General features: G+C 37.1%; 4 protein-coding genes across 6 annotated transcripts; 1 reads left to right on the forward strand and 3 right to left on the reverse strand.

Moving 5' to 3' along the window:
- Positions 1-516: 516 nt before the first annotated feature.
- On the reverse strand, positions 517-2,427 carry LOC124180162 (nucleolar complex protein 2 homolog). The gene is made up of 6 exons (XM_046565300.1): positions 2,404-2,427; positions 2,130-2,318; positions 1,939-2,058; positions 1,470-1,601; positions 1,151-1,366; positions 517-1,050 (listed from the first exon to the last, which is right to left on the reverse strand). The coding sequence occupies exons 1-6, from the start codon at positions 2,425-2,427 to the stop codon at positions 517-519; spliced, it is 1,215 nt and encodes a 404-aa protein (XP_046421256.1).
- A 53-nt stretch (positions 2,428-2,480) lies between these two features.
- LOC124188161 (nucleolar complex protein 2 homolog) lies at positions 2,481-3,877 on the reverse strand. Its single transcript, XM_046580651.1, has 4 exons — positions 3,569-3,877; positions 3,296-3,417; positions 3,052-3,164; positions 2,481-2,955 (listed from the first exon to the last, which is right to left on the reverse strand). Exons 1-4 carry the CDS (start codon positions 3,737-3,739, stop codon positions 2,765-2,767), a joined length of 597 nt encoding a protein of 198 aa, XP_046436607.1. The 5' UTR covers positions 3,740-3,877; the 3' UTR covers positions 2,481-2,764.
- Positions 3,878-6,240: 2,363 nt separating this feature from the next.
- Positions 6,241-7,800, reverse strand: LOC124188165. Of its 2 annotated transcripts, none has more exons than XR_006872250.1 (4): positions 7,573-7,800; positions 7,411-7,468; positions 7,232-7,339; positions 6,241-7,132 (listed from the first exon to the last, which is right to left on the reverse strand). XR_006872250.1 is itself a non-coding variant. In XM_046580658.1 (4 exons), the coding sequence occupies exons 2-4, from the start codon at positions 7,452-7,454 to the stop codon at positions 6,514-6,516; spliced, it is 429 nt and encodes a 142-aa protein (XP_046436614.1). In that variant the 5' UTR covers positions 7,455-7,468; positions 7,573-7,796; the 3' UTR covers positions 6,421-6,513. The 2 variants fall into 2 exon arrangements, 1 of the variants encoding a protein (XP_046436614.1); XM_046580658.1 differs by having other exon boundaries at positions 6,421-6,617; positions 7,031-7,132; positions 7,232-7,468; positions 7,573-7,796.
- Positions 7,801-8,432: 632 nt separating this feature from the next.
- LOC124188128 (serine/threonine-protein kinase Warts) lies at positions 8,433-19,277 on the forward strand. Of its 2 annotated transcripts, none has more exons than XM_046580547.1 (6): positions 8,433-9,102; positions 9,271-9,704; positions 12,608-12,945; positions 13,046-15,329; positions 15,826-16,103; positions 16,207-19,277. In XM_046580547.1, the coding sequence occupies exons 3-6, from the start codon at positions 12,667-12,669 to the stop codon at positions 16,636-16,638; spliced, it is 3,273 nt and encodes a 1,090-aa protein (XP_046436503.1). In that variant the 5' UTR covers positions 8,433-9,102; positions 9,271-9,704; positions 12,608-12,666; the 3' UTR covers positions 16,639-19,277. The 2 variants fall into 2 exon arrangements, with proteins under 2 accessions (XP_046436503.1, XP_046436504.1); XM_046580548.1 differs by having other exon boundaries at positions 9,501-9,704.
- The last annotated feature ends 704 nt before the right edge of the window (positions 19,278-19,981 follow it).

Below are 19,981 nucleotides of genomic sequence, written 5' to 3' on the forward strand. Positions count from 1 at the left end.
TATACATGCGTCATTGTATATGTATAATCATTGTATGAATACACACAGGCTCGAATGCGAGCTAATACACACCTACGAACGCGTACGCACGCGCGCATATATGGCGTATATTTATACCTAATATAATGTAAACGGTCGAATGTACGTACCTGGATCTGCACACTTGTACCGCCCTCCTCTTTCTCTTTTTCTTCCTTCTTACTACTATCGGCATTCCTATTGCTCAATCTCTCTCTCTCTCTCTTTACCATTTACTCTACGGTGATCAATAATAATATTAAATATTCTCGAAAAAACATGCATAAACTAGGCTTTCGGTCAAATTTGCAGATGTATTGGAGCAGTATGTGACATACGTATCCGTCTATACATATACGCATGATACGAGCTGTAAAATTAAAATGAACAATAATGATGCAATAGGTTCGAAATAACAACAGTTACTACGAATTTATTATTGATATGTTTTTCAATTCAAAGAATATAAAAACATTCTGAAACACCGATAAGATTTATTCAGTCCCAGTCACTTATTGTCATGTTGCGAACGATGTCCGTATCCTCACTGGGAATTACCGTATCAACAGCCACATTTTTATTGATCCTTGGATGTCCCATCAGTTTTTTACTTTTAGTCGTTGCAATCGTTTTTATTTTTTTTGCAGAATCACCGTTCGTTGAGTGGTGATTGTTGTTACTGAGAATATCTTCCTCAGATTCATCCTGTTCCTGTGGTATGGAAATTTTTTGCTTCTTAGATCTTTTCAGCGTAGGCAAGTTGTACTCTGCGATTTCGTCATTCTGCGTTAGAGTTTTTAGTTTAAGGGACTCGTGAACTTTAATCCACGACTCATAGAATTGTGTCAGAGGGGTGCCCGCTGCTTTTATGTTATTTTCCCAATTTTGAATTTGTGCTGTATCGCTCAGGTTTACAACGATTCGAGATCTTGATTTTTCAATGTGTGTGGCGTTCTCTTGAAGTTTTTCGAGAAGCTGTTTAATTTTTCGGCAATAGTTGGCTACACGGCATATGCTTAAGAATTTTTTCAGCTGAAACAAATCAACAGACATGTGTTTGAGTTGAAGTAATGACTTAACTACCTATCACAAGCTGTATCAGAGACTGCAGATAAAAAGTAAAAATCCATACCTGCGCAATGCATGGCACATAGATATCGGGAAAGGCTATGGAGTGACTGTCCTTTGCGGCGTTCTGAAGAATCAATTCACAGATGGTTTCCATCACAATGTCAGTGTACCCGTTTTCTTGCATTTGAGACTTTGAGGACCTAAGGATACAGGTAAGGGATACAGGTTTCATTGAAACTTGTTTATGCCTTTTGTTGAAGTCATGGGAGTTTAGTATCTGAAATGATTTGAAGTAATTACTGTAGATACAACCCAGTTCTGAGTAGGCAATAGGGTTTCTATAATTTGTTAGGTTGTTAACATAGGCGTCGTGTTCGTACCTCTAGCAAGAATGGCAGTACTGGAATAAAAGTGCCAGTGCCCTTTGATAACTTAATCAGCATCGATATGCAATGGAATCTCAGTGGGTAATACTGCGCAGTTGGTATCGCTTTCATAGTCCCAATAATAATCTGAAAAATAATGAGAACTGTGTTACTGATTATTGGTACGCCTTGTGTATCCGATTACCGGTTAGTACTACATCAAGAAAAGTGGTGCAAAATAGGTAGTAACTCCGGAGATAAGTATATTAGTAGGGGTAACAATATTTTTAATTTGATATTGTATGTTTACATTAGTTTCTGTAACAGTTGTAATTAACAATAGAACAATTTTATATCAACTTCACGCGACAGGCAGTGCCTCGATTGAATAAAGAGCTCGGTAGTTAGGATAATAAAAGGAATATGTAAACAGGTGACTAGTGCAAATAGAGCAATATTTGGAAACGAAATAATTAAAAATTACCTGCACCACGGGATATAATAAATCCCGCAAACCAGATTGAGGCTTAGACATCGAAATCAATTCTGCCCATAGTTGCAGGGAATTAATGAACTGCCAATTGTACAGTGTTTGAAAACTTTCCTGCGAACACAATTCATATTGAAACAACAGAAAAAAAGTGTTACAAGTATGCTTGACAATGTCAATTTTACCTTCCGTTTTAAAGTTGTCGCATTTCTCAAGTGAATCGCTAGTTGACGAATATAAAGAAACGCATGCTTGTACGAAAGATCTGTGTTCAAAAGATATATCTCAGCCAAGGAGCGCCTTGTAAAATTAATGCCTGGCAATGTGGAGGGAGATACAAATTTTGCATTGTCCACATATTTAACGTACATTGTCTGGAACATGTCAAGTATTATGAAGTATTTATTTACTGGGTCTTATTTGATCTACATTTTGTAAGGAGATAACTGATTCTTTTACCTTATAGAGAGTTTCGAGCTGCATGTTCTTTTGTGTGGTGGCTAGTCGTAATATACTTAAGAACGATACGACCCGAACACTTTCTTCATTTGTTGACCAAAATTTTAACAATATTTTGAGTAGATGCTTAATTAATATCGAAAATGATTGGAAGTAGGGTAACATCTGATGTACGTGTTTAAGTAAAATCGTTAAAATATCTGACGACGTCACGTTTTCCAAGATCTGAAGGGATAGTAAACAAAGTCATTAGCTTTGGTAACTCGATTACAGATAACTTTCATGAAATACCAAACAGGTTCTTCAACTTTTCAACATTTGAACATCGGACCATTTTTCAAGACATCAGTTGATGGGGAAACTAGTTTAAAGATGAGGTAACTGGTACACTTACACTGATTAAGTCTCTTAAATAATATTTTAATGCGTTTTTCACTTTGACGAATTTCTTTGCTCGGTGAGGTTCAAATCTTGCATCTTCGGTCAAGTTTAGGAATTGCTTTAGAGCAAATGGAAGTTCCATTACACATAATTGTACAATGCCATTGAATACTGTGGCAGAAAACATTATGAATTAATACAATTTTACGAAACATCGCAATTTTTGTAAGTAGACATGTTTTGGAGAAATTCCTCAGTTTTACCCACTTGCACTTCCCTCGACCTTGTAGGGCAAAGTTACAGACGTTTCTGGATCCCTAGTAATACTGAGGAGTGCTGCATGCAACGCCTCTGTAAGACACTTGATAGTTGCTGAAGTACTAGAAAGACATGCGATTGGAAATTATTGAAAACTTGAGTTGGATGTTGTTAAACATTCATTGAGAATATCTGTACAACATGATTTAGTCGAAACTAATTTCTATATCCGTTGGTTGACTTTTTAGCATACCGATCAGTTTTGATGTTAGTTTGCCAGGTTTTCAGCAATTGCCAAGTGACTTTCCTAGGTTGTCCTACAGCTTGGGTCGTGGTAGCATCTTCAGCCTCGAAGTCGCTTTCGTCACTGGCAATCTAGAAATTTTATCTTGCAATATCGTAAAAGACTACCTAACAGATGCTTAAAAATAGACAAGGCGATCAATAAAATTGCAGAATAAAATTCCTGAAAAATTTGGAAGTTCAATGTCCACTGAGACATCTTGTATAAGTGAAAATACCGTACGTCCAGATTTGCATTTGGAACATGTCTATAGCTGTTCTCGCCATCTTCGTCGTCTTCTTCATTCTCATCCGACAATTCAAAGTTTAGTAAATTTGTGTCATTCTGTTCTAAAAATTTATAAAACTCTGGATCGGTATCTTTCAGCTTCATTAGTGATTTTTGGTGTTCCATTGGAGTAATTTCACTGCCGTCACTGTCGCCGTTGACTGAAGACTATAAAGTCAGTTACCCTTATCAAAGAGTATGGGATAGGCTGGATTTTCACGGGGCGTCGGATGACGCGGCGTCGGGCGATAAGATCCAATGTAAAATCGTACCTCGATTTTCACCACGCTCTGGCGGCTCAGAGGAAAAGTAAGGTACCCCCACTACGATTTTGGCGCTCCCTTTAAACCGGGGAATGTAGACATATTCGGAATGTACGTGTACTATCGTTGACTGAAAAATTCTTAAGGGGGGAAATCACAGTAGCACACAAAAAATAGGCATATTTTCGGGAATTAATTTTGGCTGAATGAAAGTATCAATCGAAAATCTGTAAAGTAGGTTTTATAGCAATACTAAAAAAGTACAAAATGTAATTTTTTCAATAAAAAATATTTAAAAATGGCGGCTGCGCAGTATATGCCCCAAGGCGCCTATTTTTGAAAGCGTGTCGACGGCCGAAGACGTAGACTCCTTAATTTTTGACCTGGAAGAAAAAAAAAAAGTGTGTGTGTCAGCTCCGACGCACGACTGGAGTTTACTCCTTACGAACGATAATTATGATATATATTGAATAGAAAAAGAGGGTAAATGAACGCATCTTCCAAAGTGATAAGAGAAACAAACACATATGTACTTATTCGGATTATTTATATCACTTCAAAAATTTCCAAATTTTGAGTGCATATTCGTAATAAGTGACCGCAAAAACCCGAGTACCAACTTTCGTTCCCCTATGCGACTTTTTACATTTTCGGTCCGCTATATTGGATCCGCCATCTTGAATTTCTAACTTTTGAGTACGGATTCGTAATTAGCGACTCCGAAAACTTTCGAGTGCCAACTTTCGCTTTCGTCAAGCGACTTTTTGCGTTTCGGTCTGCCATATTGGATCCGCCATCTCGAATTTCTAACTTTTGAGTGCAGATTCGTAATTAGCGACCCCGAAAACCCCCGAGTACTAATTTTCGCTCTCGTCAAACGACTTCTGCATTTTGGTCCGCCATATTGGATCCGCCATGTTGAATTTCCAACTTTTGAGTGCGGATTTATAATCATCTACTTCAAAAACCCCCGGATACCAACTTTCGCTCTCGTCAAACGAGTTTTTTCACGTTTGGTCCACCATATTGAATTTTCAAATTTTGAGTGCAGATTCGTAATCAGCGACCCCAAAAACCCCCGAGTACAAAATTCAAGTCGATAGTAAGTAAGGAAAAATGTGTGCCGCTAAGGGTTAATATAAGTAATGAAAATAATATATAAATATAAAATATATTAAATTAATTAATCAAAAATACTAAAAACACTGAATAAAAGATTTAGTTGTTCGTATTTGAAATGTATATTATTCATAAATGTAAACGATAAGCTTACCAATTAACCGCATCCATGTGTTTTTCGGATTCTTCTTCATTATCATCTAAATCAATTTCTTCCATATTTTCAAATAGTTTCACGTGATAACGTCACGTCTTATAAATTCATACGCAGGCACACAACACACATGTACAAACATACGCACACATTCAACTCTCAAACCAGAGGTAGTGAACAACACAGTGAGACTACGAAGCACCGCACAAAGAGGAGACCCCGAGTATAGGATACGCTGTGTAATGTATTCCATCTCATTCATTTGCACGTTTAATATATATGTTTGTCTCTTTCTATAACGCCTCAAGTTTTCGTGTTACACTTGATTTTACTCCTCATATAATTTCCGTACCGGGCCCTATAACTCAAATCGTTTCTTAAGAAGTAAACTCCAAAAACCAAAATTTTTTAGTTTTCATATAACAACAGCTAGCGAGCTACGTAGGATTTTTTCGATATATTTATTTTTCGCAAAATGGTGCATGTTTGAAAATAAAGTTAAATTTTTAACAAAAAAAACGCCATAAAATCGTCGATAAAAAGAAACTAAGCCATATAAAATAAAAAATCCTATGTAGCTCCGTGGAGAAAGATATTTCGAAGCTACTGTCAAAATTTCCAGGCGATCGGTAAAGATTTGCTCGAGTTATGTCTTCGGCGAGCTCAAAAAAAGTGGTTTCGAGGAAAACGCGTTGTATTCAACGCAAGAAATTTCTCATCACTGACGCCACACGTGTTTTGTTCGTATGTTTATTACATATAGTGACCCCTATAGGCATTCTTAAAATTCTAGACTATTCGGAGGGCACTTTGTTCTCTATGGACTGCCGTCATACCTGCACCCATAGTCATAAATTACACCGCGCGCCGGGATCACAAAAGGCGCTCAGAGCATACCTGAGAGGTGTTACCGCAGAATGGAAAATTTGGGCACTTAGACACTTTTGCCGTATTTCATCATTTGGTATATTATTTTTAAGACCCTAAAGCACCTTTTAAGCGAAAAATTTTTTTTTCGAAAAATTGAAAATTTTACTGTGATTTCCCCCCTTAATACTTCTCATTATAAATTTTTTGCAATGAATTCTTCAGTCAACGCTGTTATTATAGAACCAGCTCATATTTTCCTCCAAATCTGGTAGCCTATACATATGTTTGCGTAGACACAAACATAAAGTAAGCATCGTACATACACATTTCTTCTATGAATGTGACGTGAATTTAGTATAAGACAAAATTAATGAAATAAATGGCAAAAAATCAAACGAATTGTATCGAAATTATATATTTAGATAGTTAATCTTCAGTACGTAACATCAAAATAAGTACTTATATTTAAAAAACGTAAACAATGATGTCAAATCTTAATAAAAATCTATATCGGTACATAATACTGTATCGTAAATAACGGTTACATAAAATGTGTCTCTTGTGTAAACATCTGTAGAAGATCTTATAACTGGCGTACCTATATCAACCCAGACAATTTGAGAATATAAATGAATATGCTAACATATGACAAAAGGCTTAACAAAGAACTGAAAGGGTCATTGCCTTTATCATATAGAACCATTAATGTTGGTGATTTTGTATATTTTATTTCAATTCATTTTCAAGTTTTGTACAAAACATAGTGATTGTATAACTCGGAAGTTCAGATTTGGTTATTTATATGTATAGTGAACGCTTATTTTGAATATCAATTGTGTATAGGTTGTAAATAGTAAATATAAATAGAAAATAAATGTCAATTTTAACTAACTGTACAATTTGCAGAAAATTCCTGCTCTTGAATTTTGAGCGAACTTCCAGTTAATTAAATTAAATGTATGTACAAATTCATTCGCTGATTTTCCTATCAATACTTTTTTACAATCTTACCACGAATATCTGGGTTCTTGTTTTCCTTATACAGCGTAGTCGAATGTCCATCTTTTGAGGGTATGACATCATCCAATGGAATTCCACTGACATGTGGTTGGTCTGGAATTAAATTTTTCAATATAAGTAAAATTTTAATGTAAATGCAAAAACAAATGCTTGCATTTGTTTGCAAGAGCCAATGATACTGATTTGTTTTACCTGTTATCGCAACACAGCTTGTTTGAGCCGAAATTTGCAGATCCTTAGACTCTGTATGCAGCTGTTCTTGGCGATGATTACCGTCAACAGGTCCATTCAATGTTGGAACTGCATCACGCGTTAGTAAACATCGTAGATATTTTTTCCAGATATATTTTGGCTCAGTGTTTGTTACATACACGAAAATCTTGCCGGTTCGGATTCTTGGCTCGGATGAACTCATGCCATTTTTTGCGCCTGTATTATGAAAAATCATGATGTACATTTGTTTTCATAATATACGAAGATACGTGGAGACCCACAACATTCCCGTGAAAGCGAGGTTATATATTCATACTTACATACAGTTGCTCTTTTTTCAGCAACGCGAAAACGTCACTCGTCCTCCATTATTTATGCTTTGATTTTTGATATATTTGTTATTGTAACATAATTTGACGTCACAATAAATTGGCATCTTTGGAAAAATGTTCGTTCGTTACCCAACGTTTACCCAAAGATTGTAGCAACGCGTCATCACACCGACAATACTAACGCAATCACATCTTCACTAACGCTACACGTACGCGTAATGTTTTTCCTCTAAGCCGTTAGAGGCGCTGCAATAGGGCGATACGGGTAAGATAATATATATCATCTTAGATGCGGGTACCTTCCACCAACTAAAATAACATATATATTATCTTAGCCTGCTCGAGGTCCAGATCAAGGGGTCCACATGGGCTTCACTCTGTCCGGAGAGCAATGCAGTATGCATAGGCATTGCATGTACATACATACATACGTAGACTCACATTGGTAAATGATTGGTAAACACAGACGGCCATGGGTAATCTTTTGAAATCAAGCAAGAGTCCGGCGGTAACAGCAGTGCCCACACTTATCGACTCACTCATGAGGATTACAATGATGATTAAATCGGTAATGGTAGGAAGTTTTTTTTTTTTACCAATGCTTCCTGCACCTTCACATACTTTCCTACTTTAACAATATATAGTGATCGAAGGTGTAAAAAGTGTAGAAACTGTTGCTAGCACGAACAAACCCAGTTGTGTGTGGTTCACCGAGTAACCATGGTAAGAGCGACGATAATGCAGAAGCCTGAAGTTACCCCCGAGCAGACCCGAACTTGGTGCACCAAAAAGCGGTCACGCGATGTAATCCGAGGTTGGTAATCTCTGACATGAGCGTATTGTAAAGTCAACGCCTGTGGAGTTCGGCTCCGCCAGGCCCCTCACGGTCTCTATCTTTCATGAATTGGATACCTATTTTCGTAAATTTGATGCATCTGCCAATGCATACTATTTAATTTCATCCAGAGCATGCGTAAATCTATGATTTACAACCGATACCCAGTTAAACCGTTGAATTCAAATGGAATAGCTTACCAGCCTTAAATGATTCGAAAGTAGCGCCGATATTGATGCCAGTTCAATGAATCTTTCATATTTGTTGGATATAGAGTTAAGCCCTTCGAAGAATCGTTCTTATAAATAGTTAAAAATAACTGCAACTTCGACTGCAATGAATATTTGTAATACGGAATGCTGATATACAATTTGTGTATGTATATACGTACTAGAAATTGTGAAAAAGATTGTCAAGTCAGTGAAGGAATGTGGCACTTCAAAATGGCTGCCAGCCACTTTAGTAATTTACGGCTGTATCTTTCTTTGTTATCGCTTTTATGATTTCGACGAAGTTTTCTCAGTTTCAATTATTTTCTTCATTGTAAAGTGTTTGCTCCAACGTTCTATAATTATTTCTGGTCCGGCCTATAAACCCTATTATAATGTGACTACGGAATATGCTCTCGATCCTCAGCTGGCATCACTCTCGGTTTAAAGGAATTTATATCAAGATATTCTTGAGTAAGAGGTTTTATATATTTTACAAAAGAATCTACGCACGGCTACTAACAAGCGGCATAAACAATTAGTCGTTATCGGCGATCAATTCGCAAATTACCGAGTCTCTAATTCGGTAGTGTGGTGTATGTATGTCTTTATATACAATTTATTGAAATTGTTTCATTTCAGTAATAAAATATTAGCACTTCGTACTCGTCAGTGAAATAATATCCCCTCAACGTTTTGAAACTGTATTCAACTAGAAAATTAAATAATACATATAGCTACAATGGTGTGCACAACTTGCGCTCTGTAACTTGCCACTCCTATTGGAGATTGATTTTCTTTGGTGCAGCCAGTTTTGCAAATAATTACAACCCTCCAAATGAATCTTATCGTAAGCCTTTAAAATTTTCAAGAGTGACAGATTGACAGTTGGTTCAGTGAAGTGAATTCAAGTACCAAATTCCACGTACAGTGATCGGCAACAAACTGGTACACAAGAATTTCTTACCATTGTGCCTCTTAATAGTGCTGAAAAATAAACCATTGGTGTTGAATACTGCCATGTCAGCGAAGGATTTCATTAAGGAATTACAATACTAGCTAGCCTTATTTGTTTGGTAAGCATTAGTAACTCTACATCATTGTTTATAAAATCTACCATTCTTATTCTTATTAGCGTCATCATCATCGTCAGTATCATCATTGTCATTACTTCCGTTAGGAGTTGTACTACTCTTCGTCTGGAGATCAAAGCATCGCAGGAGAGAATGTATATTTTCATTATGGATTTTGTGTACACGAAAATTCATGATTAAGTTTTACACATTTTACCTCTGCAACAAGTATAACACTCATCATTTAATATTTAATTCGTGATGTGTCCTCAGTGTAAATCTAATCGAAGTTTAACAAGTTCTATTTATACTTAGCTGTTGATATTGATATGACAAAATAACAGCATGCAAGTCATGCTGAAGTCACACAGGAGTCATATACCATTCCTACTAAAACATCCTAAACTTTGACAAAGTCAAGTGAAACTCGTATTCTAACCTTCTGAGGGCGATAGGAACTAGAAGCATGATTCATACCTCATTTGTGTGCTCGAGTTTCAGATAGCAACGGAATATAACAATTCATATAAAATCGAGCGGTTGTATAACAGAGGCAAAGCATATCCTTATCTTACCATACTCTAGTGTAACCTCAGCGTGACTCGTGTTCAGTCACTTTCTATGCGAATATCCATAGCGTTATGTCTATAACCATTTGAAAGTCCTATTAGCCTCTTTACTTTGATCTCATATAGTAATTACTTTATTTAAATTTTTTCTATACCATTTGTGCACATACATGCATGCTGGTGTTGTTTTGTCAGGTTGTTGAACAGGTTTAAACTGTCAAATTATATCATCAATTCTTAGCACCTGAGAGCAAGCATCTTGTCAGATGCTATAATGATTTATTTACCATGTCCATCGCTTTTATGATTAAAAATTTTACTAGAATGAAATTAAAAATGTAAGTTGCATATGAAATTATGCCACAGCTGTGTATGAAACTCGAGGATATCGTGAATCTTGCATACGTCTGTCATTACTTGTGACAAGTTCGAGAATCTTTAACTCTACTGTTCAATTGAATGATCGGTCAAAAATTTTATTCCATTTCTTCCATAAAATACACGCTCGAGAGAAAACCCCTAATGTTGTATGATTCTTTTGGGTCTGTTATATCATAAATAAAACCATCTTATTATAATATTCCGTCAATCGAAGGTGGTCGCCAAATAAATAGTCAATTCGATTTGAAAGTTTTTCACTATCATAGTCTTGAGAACACCGCAAATGCGATTCACATTTGGACCATACCAACTACACATGTACAAAGATAATGCGTTTTTACTTTGAATTGAACTACATTATTTACAATACAAAATAGAACTGAAACGGGATTCAAATTGTCGTAACCTTTTGAAAGAAAGTCTCACGCAAACCCAGTATCTTTTGAATCATTAATTGCAGTGACTCCAGAACATTTGCAACTGTTTTCCTTTGCAAAGTGACATCGATATAGCATATGAAACAATTAATTCTAACGTTGGTCAAAATTGGTCAAGATTTTGTCAAACATCAAAAGAGTTTGCAATTTTTATAGCTGAAAAACTTATTGGCTGAAAATTGATTTCTAACAGTTTTTTCCGTCGAATTGGGAATTCTTGAGAACTCACAAAGCACAACCAGAATTGTGTAAACTACAAAATTCTGTGCCTTGCAACGCAATGGTTTTTTTTCCCTACTTGCAATGATAGAAGGTTGTGCTGAGACAAAATAAGTGTTACACTTTGAAATGCCGAGTCGGTTTTCCAAACATAACATTTCAATACAAAGATAAAATTTGAATTACAAAATTTATGATAACTTCAAATCCATTTCTCACTGTGACATTTTCCGCAATACATTAACAAATATCTGCAGGCAAACCACCAAAGCAGTCGCAGGCAATGACAAAGTATCAAAAATATTTGGTCCTGTTAATGATCCCGGAAAGTATATATTTATGATATCATATAAGTCTGCGTTGCAGCTTTATGTTGCAAACATGGACTTGTCAAGAACTGAATTACTGATGTTTAGTTTCCTGTGATGAGCAACATACCTACATTATTCAAGTTATTGAATGGACATTAATGATGCAATCCCTGAAACTACAGTGGTCAAAAAATTTCAGTTGACTCGACATCATCTCCGTACTGATGAGTTCTGCTTGTATAATCATCAGAACTTACTGTTTTAAATTATAATATAAAGAATCCAAATAAACAAATAGAATCATACATTTTGCCTAAATGTATACGTTTGTAAGTGACTCACAGAAAAAATGAAATAAGGTTTTGAGTAACTTTAACAATTAGTAAAACTGTTCATTTTGGGATTCATCACAAAGACCGCTAAAATAATGGTGTCCTTGGTTTTCAAGACATCTAACAAATAGTAGTGTAATTTCCTTTCAGAGCTTTCTTATATTTTGATTATAAGGATAACTATAATAATAAATAAATCATTGCAGCATCTGACGAAGGTTGTTATCACATCGGTAAAGCCTCAGGAATGAAATTGGTGTATGACATCTATTCAAAATACCTTTATATCTTCGAAACATCACCATCTCTGTAGTAATTACTATTTGATGCTGATCATTATCATAGCATTTTAAACCTACCTTACATTACGGGTGCCTAGCACAAAAGATATAAGTATCTCAAAGAAGGGATATCAAAGCTTAATTTACACTTGGTTGTGCAGCATATGTTCTACCATCATTTCTAAGTAGATTGGCCCACCTAATCTATATGACGATCTGATAACTAAATGTGTTGTTAGTCAAATCTAGTGTAAGCTTTTAAAAATGTCCCAATACTTATTCAACACAATTGATAAAATAAACTTACAATTATTTTCATTGGTATGTATCAACCTGTCTAAAAGATCAAAAACTTCATACGTGGTTGATGACCCAGGTTTCCACATGCCAGGGTTGGAACGAAGCTAGGTCCTGGTGGGCCTAGCATGGGCCACTATGAATCCACCTGCGGTCAGCAAATCGAGCACTCGAGGCTCCGGTTACCATCAGAAGGCACTAGCTGAAATCCGCAATTCCTTGCTTCCTTTTGCTAATATTGGAGGCACTGGTGAGGTGGGCTCTAGTGCCGCTAGCACAATATCTACACTTTCAACAACAAGTGGCGTTAGTTCGGCATCTGGTCTCAGTGGATTATCAGCTGCTTCGGGATCTACAGCAGACAAGCCTGATCAGCGGCAGGCATTAGCCCAATTGCTAGCTATGGGCTATTCGGAGGTATCAAAAATAACGAGTTTTGACGTCTCTCTTATACTACTATAGCTAATTATTTATGGTCACTGTAAATCGACCCTGAAACATGCGTTTTCATCTGTAGGAGACAGGCTTGCGTGCACTGAAGTTAGCAGGTTGGCGGCTGGATGCAGCTATTGAGTTTTTAAAGCAAGCTCAGGGAGAGTCTCTTAACGGACTCGCCAAACTGAACACCAAGCTTATCAGAAAACCAAGCTTGGAGCGTGAGCTCAGCCTACAACGTGGCAGTCCTGCTTTAGACAGTGGTGCAGGAAGTTCCCGATCAGATAGTCCCCGGCTAACAGAGCTTAGTCCACATCCTCAGCTGAGCAGACAATACTCGCCAAGCAATTTCACCGAAAGAGAACCACCCCCACCACCCCCACCAAGATGCAGCTCCACACCCCCGCCACCCCCACCCCCACATGCTTCTTACAACCAGTCCAACGTACCCACCAACATGCAACAAATGCTGAAGCGAATGTCCCCGGCACCTGTCGTACCATCTCGTCCACCTCCAGCTGTACCAGGAAACTCTGCCTCTATTTCCGGATCTGTAAATACGCCGCAAAGGGGCACAAGCCCTGTTGCATCTACAAACAACAGCTCAAGTGGTCGTCAGCCAATGATAGTTCAAAACGGACCTCAAGTACAACAGCAACTATCACAACAAATACAAGCTCTCAGCATTTACCAATCAGGGAACAGCGTGACTAGTTCTCAGGTTGAACCCCCTCCACCATATCCCATAGTTTCGTCGTCCTCAGCTGGGCCTGTTCAGCCACCGTCTTACAGTGCTTCCATACAAAATCGTCAAAGTCCGACGCAGTCTCAGCAAGACTATCGCAAGAGCCCATCTTCAGGGATATATTCAGGGCCTACATCAACTGGCTCACCCAGCCCTATCACAGTGTCAACAATCCCACCGAGCACTCAAACTTCTATGGCCAGACCAACCCCGCTGCAGGCTTGGGGTGCCCGGCAGGCAAAAACTCAGCCCCCTATTATTATGCAGTCAGTCAAAAGTACACAAGTACAAAAACCTGTTCTGCAGACAGCCATAGCGCCAACTTCCCCACAACCAATTTCTACGACAAGTGGGAACACACCCCCTCCACCTCCTTCCTACGCCTCATCTATACAGCAAAAACAACTCCAACAGCCACCTCCAGCCTATCCACCTGTTGTTAACAGCGTTTGTGCGACACCAGCCAGTTCTATGAGTGTGGGGGTTCCAGTCGGTGTACCAACAACAGAGCCCCCCAGCTACGCCACAACCATGCAGGCTCTGGCAGCCCAGCGTGGGATGCATCATCCTCTGCCCCCACCCCCCTATGGTACAGTGACCGAAGATTCAATTGCTATTTCAACGGTAGAAAGCGGGTCTGCTCCACGATCGTCCCCCATTGCTCATCATCCTCCGCTTCAGCGAAAGTTTTCCCCTGCCGAAAATTGTCAACATCCAACAGAGTCACCTCCGCTTCCACCGACTGCGTCATCATCCGTCTCTTCTCGCAACAACAATAATCATCCTTCTCTTCCGAATGGAAGCGGAGCCAAGAGCGGACCTTCACTGCCTTCATACAAAATTAAACACCAGTCTCCTATACCAGAGCGAAAGCATATGAGCAAAGAAAAAGAGGAGGAGCGAAGAGATTGTAAAGTACGCAACTATTCTCCGCAAGCATTTAAATTCTTTATGGAACAACACGTGGAGAATGTACTAAAATCTCACAAGCAAAGACTGTATCGGCGTCTTCAATTAGAAACGGAAATGGCCAAGATAGGTCTAAGTGCTGAAGCACAGTGTCAAATGCGGAAGATGTTGTCTCAAAAAGAATCAAACTATATCAGACTTAAGAGAGCTAAAATGGATAAGTCCATGTTTACGAAGATCAAGCCTATTGGTGTTGGTGCCTTTGGAGAAGTGACGCTTGTCAGAAAACTTGATACCAATCAGTTCTATGCCATGAAAACATTGCGAAAATCCGATGTACTGAACCGCAATCAAGTAGCTCATGTGAAGGCTGAACGTGACATATTGGCTGAGGCTGATAATGAATGGGTTGTCAAGTTGTATTATTCGTTCCAAGACAAGGATAATCTGTATTTTGTTATGGATTACATACCCGGTGGGGATTTGATGTCATTATTGATTAAACTTGGGATATTCGAAGAGCCTCTGGCAAGATTCTATATAGCAGAGTTAACCTGTGCTGTAGAAAGTGTACATAAAATGGGGTTTATTCATAGGGATATCAAACCAGATAATATTCTGATCGATCGAGACGGCCATATAAAACTTACAGACTTTGGACTGTGCACAGGCTTTCGCTGGACTCACAACTCCAAGTATTATCAACAAAATGGTACGGCACTTTTCTTCTTGAATCAGATACTTTTTATCCGAATCGATGATGGAAGAATGTTGAAAAAAGTTACTGGCCTTACCGGTTTTAGTCGACTAGGCAAGAGGGAGAGTTGAGGGGCACGGTTAAAATTACAGTTTTCTGCAGTCGCCAATTTATTTACAATCAGATCTCATAGAATCTTATCTGTTGCCAGAAAAAGAAATTATCTCTGGGACCATTCAGATCACTGTATCGTCACGAATATTAACCCAGGGGTTACCATTATTATACATTTTCAGTTAACGTATAGATTGGTCATACTATTGGTTTATATCATTTATAAACTGCTTCAAATTTCGATATCCTTAATCAGGTTATTGATTTTCACAACTTTATTGAAATTGTTTGTGATATCCACAATACTGCTTAATACTTGCAATTATCGAAACGGAATATTTGCCCCTTGTCATTGAGAAGGCATATTTCATATGAAGATCAATTCGCATTCCTTCAGGTCATGGTAAGCAGGACTCAATGGACCCAACAGATGATTGGAATAATGAGTGCAGGTGTAATCAGCTAAAACCACTGGAACGGCGGCGACGAAGGGAACATCAACGATGCCTGGCACATTCTCTAGTTGGTACACCAAATTACATTGCCCCTGAAGTGCTACAACGTACGGGATATACTCAGCTGTGCGATTGGTGGAGTGTGGGTGTTATTCTTTATGAGATGTTGGTAGGCCATCCACCATTTCTGGCAAATAGCCCAGCAGAAACGCAACACAAGGTTTGTAAGATAATTTATTTTACCTATGGCAAAAGCTGATACGAAATTGATCACCTGTTGTAAGTATGAAAATGGAATTAACTCTAAGGACTACTTTATTTAGGTTATAAATTGGGAAACTACGCTGGATATCCCAAAAGAAGCAAATCTATCATCAGAGGGAATGGATTTAATTTTAAAACTCTGCGTAGGAGCTGACCGTCGCCTAGGAAAAAATGCAGATGAGGTGAAAAGTCATCCTTTCTTTTCAAACATTGATTTTGACAAAGGCTTACGCCGTCAAGTGGCACCTCACATACCTCGCATACAGTACCCGACCGATACGAGTAACTTCGACCCTGTGGATCCTGAAAAATTGCGTAATTCCGAGTCATCTGACTCCAACAAGTCTGATGAAATGTTGGACAATGGAAAACAGTTTCACGGATTCTTCGAATTCACATTCAGACGATTTTTTGATGACGGTGGGGGACCTGCATATCCCAGTAGGATTAGTTTGGATGACAATGACAATCAAGGTCCTGTATATGTATGACATTAGGCTTTGTGTAAGGTGAGACTGCAACCCTTACCTCAACGCTGATAAATTGTCCAAATTTTATCGAAACAAAATTATATCTGTTCACTTATAAGTCACTCCGCATCATTTTGTATGTACCTTAGCTTATATTTTTACCTCCGTAGTGTTAATCGGACTGAAGAATAATGCGAAAGAAAATTGCTTTTCTAAGTTGAACGCAAATTTGACTTATAAATGAACTTGTGCCTCTTCTTAAAAGTCAAGTTTAGGGAATGGTTAAGAAAACATAGTAGTGTCTCATGGTTGGGCAAAATGTTACTATAAAATATATTTTGCAGATATTTTGCTTGCCATTTTCTTTCATTGGGATCGACTTTCATATTGGAAAGTACATGTTTAGTACGTTTCAACAAGTACTGTGATATTGCAGATTATTAGTATAATGTGGTTTATACATATACGTATATCTAATTATATTGGTCTAATTTAATATTTTCTTTTTTTTTATCAAATAGACAATACCTACTGCTAATTTAATATTCTCATCGTATATATCGTGGAACCGATATAGCGTGTTTATTACGTATTATGCAGTTTTACATTGAAACTGGATTCGATATTCTTTGTTCACCTTTCAACACATCATGCATCATTACATACATCATTTTCTCTAATCCTTCCGGTATATGCAGTGGTGTACTCGCGAGTAAAGCATTATTAAAACTGATACGACCCAAAGTTTAATGCAAACAATGGCATCATATTCACCTGGCTTTGATCACATCAATACCAGTAATAATGAAAATTTTGCAAAATATTTATTCATTTTGCTGAAATTATTGAATGTAGGAATACTGTGCAGTGCTTGAACTATGTTATTTGCATCAGGACATTCCAAGTGAAGTGGATCAGTCACCTCTCAGACATTTCTTTAATTTTGCATATGTTTCTGAGTTACACCAGGTCATTTATTAGTTGAATCACCAAATTCTTCAGAGACAGTTAACTTTTTAAACTTATGCCTTAGAATAATTTTTCAATCTGTATTTTTCATTTTTCTACTATCATTGACAATGAATGTGTCATGCAGGGTTACAAATTTTTTAATGAAAAACTAATGGTTACATTAAATTATTTCCATTATGAATTGAAAAAGTGATGGTTAATGCATTACTTTTTCATTAAAAAATTTGCAACCCTGGTGTCATGATTGAAAAATGAATTGTAAAATATAATAAATGACTGAAGATTGCTATCCATCTGAATTAATATTTTTTTTAAATATTAAATGAAGCACTAAAGTTTTGGTCTGAAATGATCAACAACGGAGTAATTAAATATTCCGAAACAATTGCACAATTTTTAAATGGTAAATATTTCTAATAAATTTTTTATTACTATAATAAAAATATTTTTTGCCTCAATATCTAACTCTCTGCGGACTATGGATATGCATAATTGACAAAATAAATCCAAAGAGGTGACTAATGCACTTGACGTGAATCTCCCTTTCAATTTTTGGGAATGTCATGTTAACAATTGATCCATAATTAATCAGAGAATAGCAACGTATGTACTATGTACAGTAAAAGAGGAGAGAAACCGAAATAAAAGCAAATAAGAAATGGCACATATTAATTATAAATATTGCAGACAGGATTCTGCATAATTCTCTTGGATAAAGACTTATTCTCTTGAAACTGACCTGAAGATTTCGTACATCTGATTATTTTGATGGTAACTAAATATTATTGTCATTGCATCTAGATCTGTAAAGTAAAGGTTCCGCCTGCCTTGTATGCCCCGAATTAACCAAATACAATTACCTATAATAACGCACCTCGAACAATATAAACATTCAAGTAAACAGATTGTTCCCGAAGCGAAGTATACTATTATCGTACTATAGAAGAGTCTCTGATCGAATTTTTATTAACCTGATGAGACATGAATGTGGTATTTGACCAGTAAGAACAATATTGAAAATACATATCATACACCGTGTCATGAATATTTTTTTTCCTTACGTATTGTTGGTATTCATATCTTCATATTTTCATAAATACTCTCCACATCCGAAATTTTTAACAATAAATTCATTATTCCAACGTTAAGAAACTGTGAATTATAACACGGAAATGTGCCTTGAATCATGAAAATATAATCATGAACGGATATATAACACTTTGAGGAAATAATTTTTGAGAGCTTGTATGTTTGTGTAAGATAATTTATATATTATCCTATGTTTGTGATAAGAATACTTGGAAAGTCAGTGCGGTACTATTGCAGAGTCGCAGTGAGCGCATATGCGTATAACACATCAGACTATTAATTATTAACATTATCTATCTTATACGACGAAGATCTGTTTATTTTACTTATACTATATCATAAGAGTGATTTTAATCTTCTTGTACATTTTGTAATATCTTTTTCCCCCTTGTAATTATACTACAACCGTATATGAAAATATAAAGTAGTTTTATAAGTCAATAAGTATAATATGTGAAACTTGTGTACATACTTCGGATGAGTGTTTTAAATTAAAAGCTAATGTTTAATGCTTACGAGTATAATGTTTCAAATTATACGTCCTAGAATTGACAATATTCTGAAAATTGTAAATAAATCATTATTTCTCTAATAACGTAGCACGCTGAAAATGGCGTACATTACCTCATTTCAGAGTCCAACTACGGTGTGGTGGCTCGTGGATCAAAATTCGCGCGCCAGCAGTGGCCAAATTTCGGTCGTGTCGGTTTAGTGCCACGCCCTTGGCGGAAAAATTCGTCCATGAAAATGTGTATCGAAGTGACGATCAGATGACGCGCATCGAAACACACATCGTTTGGTCAATGGGTCTCAATAACTTTGTTATTCAGAGGCTTTACAAATCTGGGATTATCAATTGGATGGGTGCGTAAATAGAGTGAACGACGAAGTGAATTGAAGTAGCTGATGGCATATTCGGCCAGGGCCCAATCGATTACTCTCGCTAAATTACGTCGGAATAGTGGCATAATGAAATTATTCCAGCACTTTTCAAAATCGCAACAATTTTCACCAAAACTGCAGAAGGGTTAGCCTGACTTTTTCTTAGTTTTTTGGCCGCAAAATTTTTGGTCTCAGATTCGGTTCAAATGACCCTTTCCTGACTAGATGGACCACCGGAAACTCAGAGAACATAGCAAAAAGTGCGTGGGATCAACGAAAGAGAAGTTACGACGAAAAAAGCACCTGCTGAAAAATGTCGAAACACGGGTTCTCGTTTTTTGGCTGTAACTTTTGTTGCGTTGATCGCAGCGTATTAGGACTGCGCCCTATCAATTTCTCTCGCGAAATTTCGTCAGAATAG

Source organism: Neodiprion fabricii, chromosome 1 (assembly GCF_021155785.1).
Source record: "Neodiprion fabricii isolate iyNeoFabr1 chromosome 1, iyNeoFabr1.1, whole genome shotgun sequence".
NCBI lineage: Eukaryota > Metazoa > Arthropoda > Insecta > Hymenoptera > Diprionidae > Neodiprion > Neodiprion fabricii.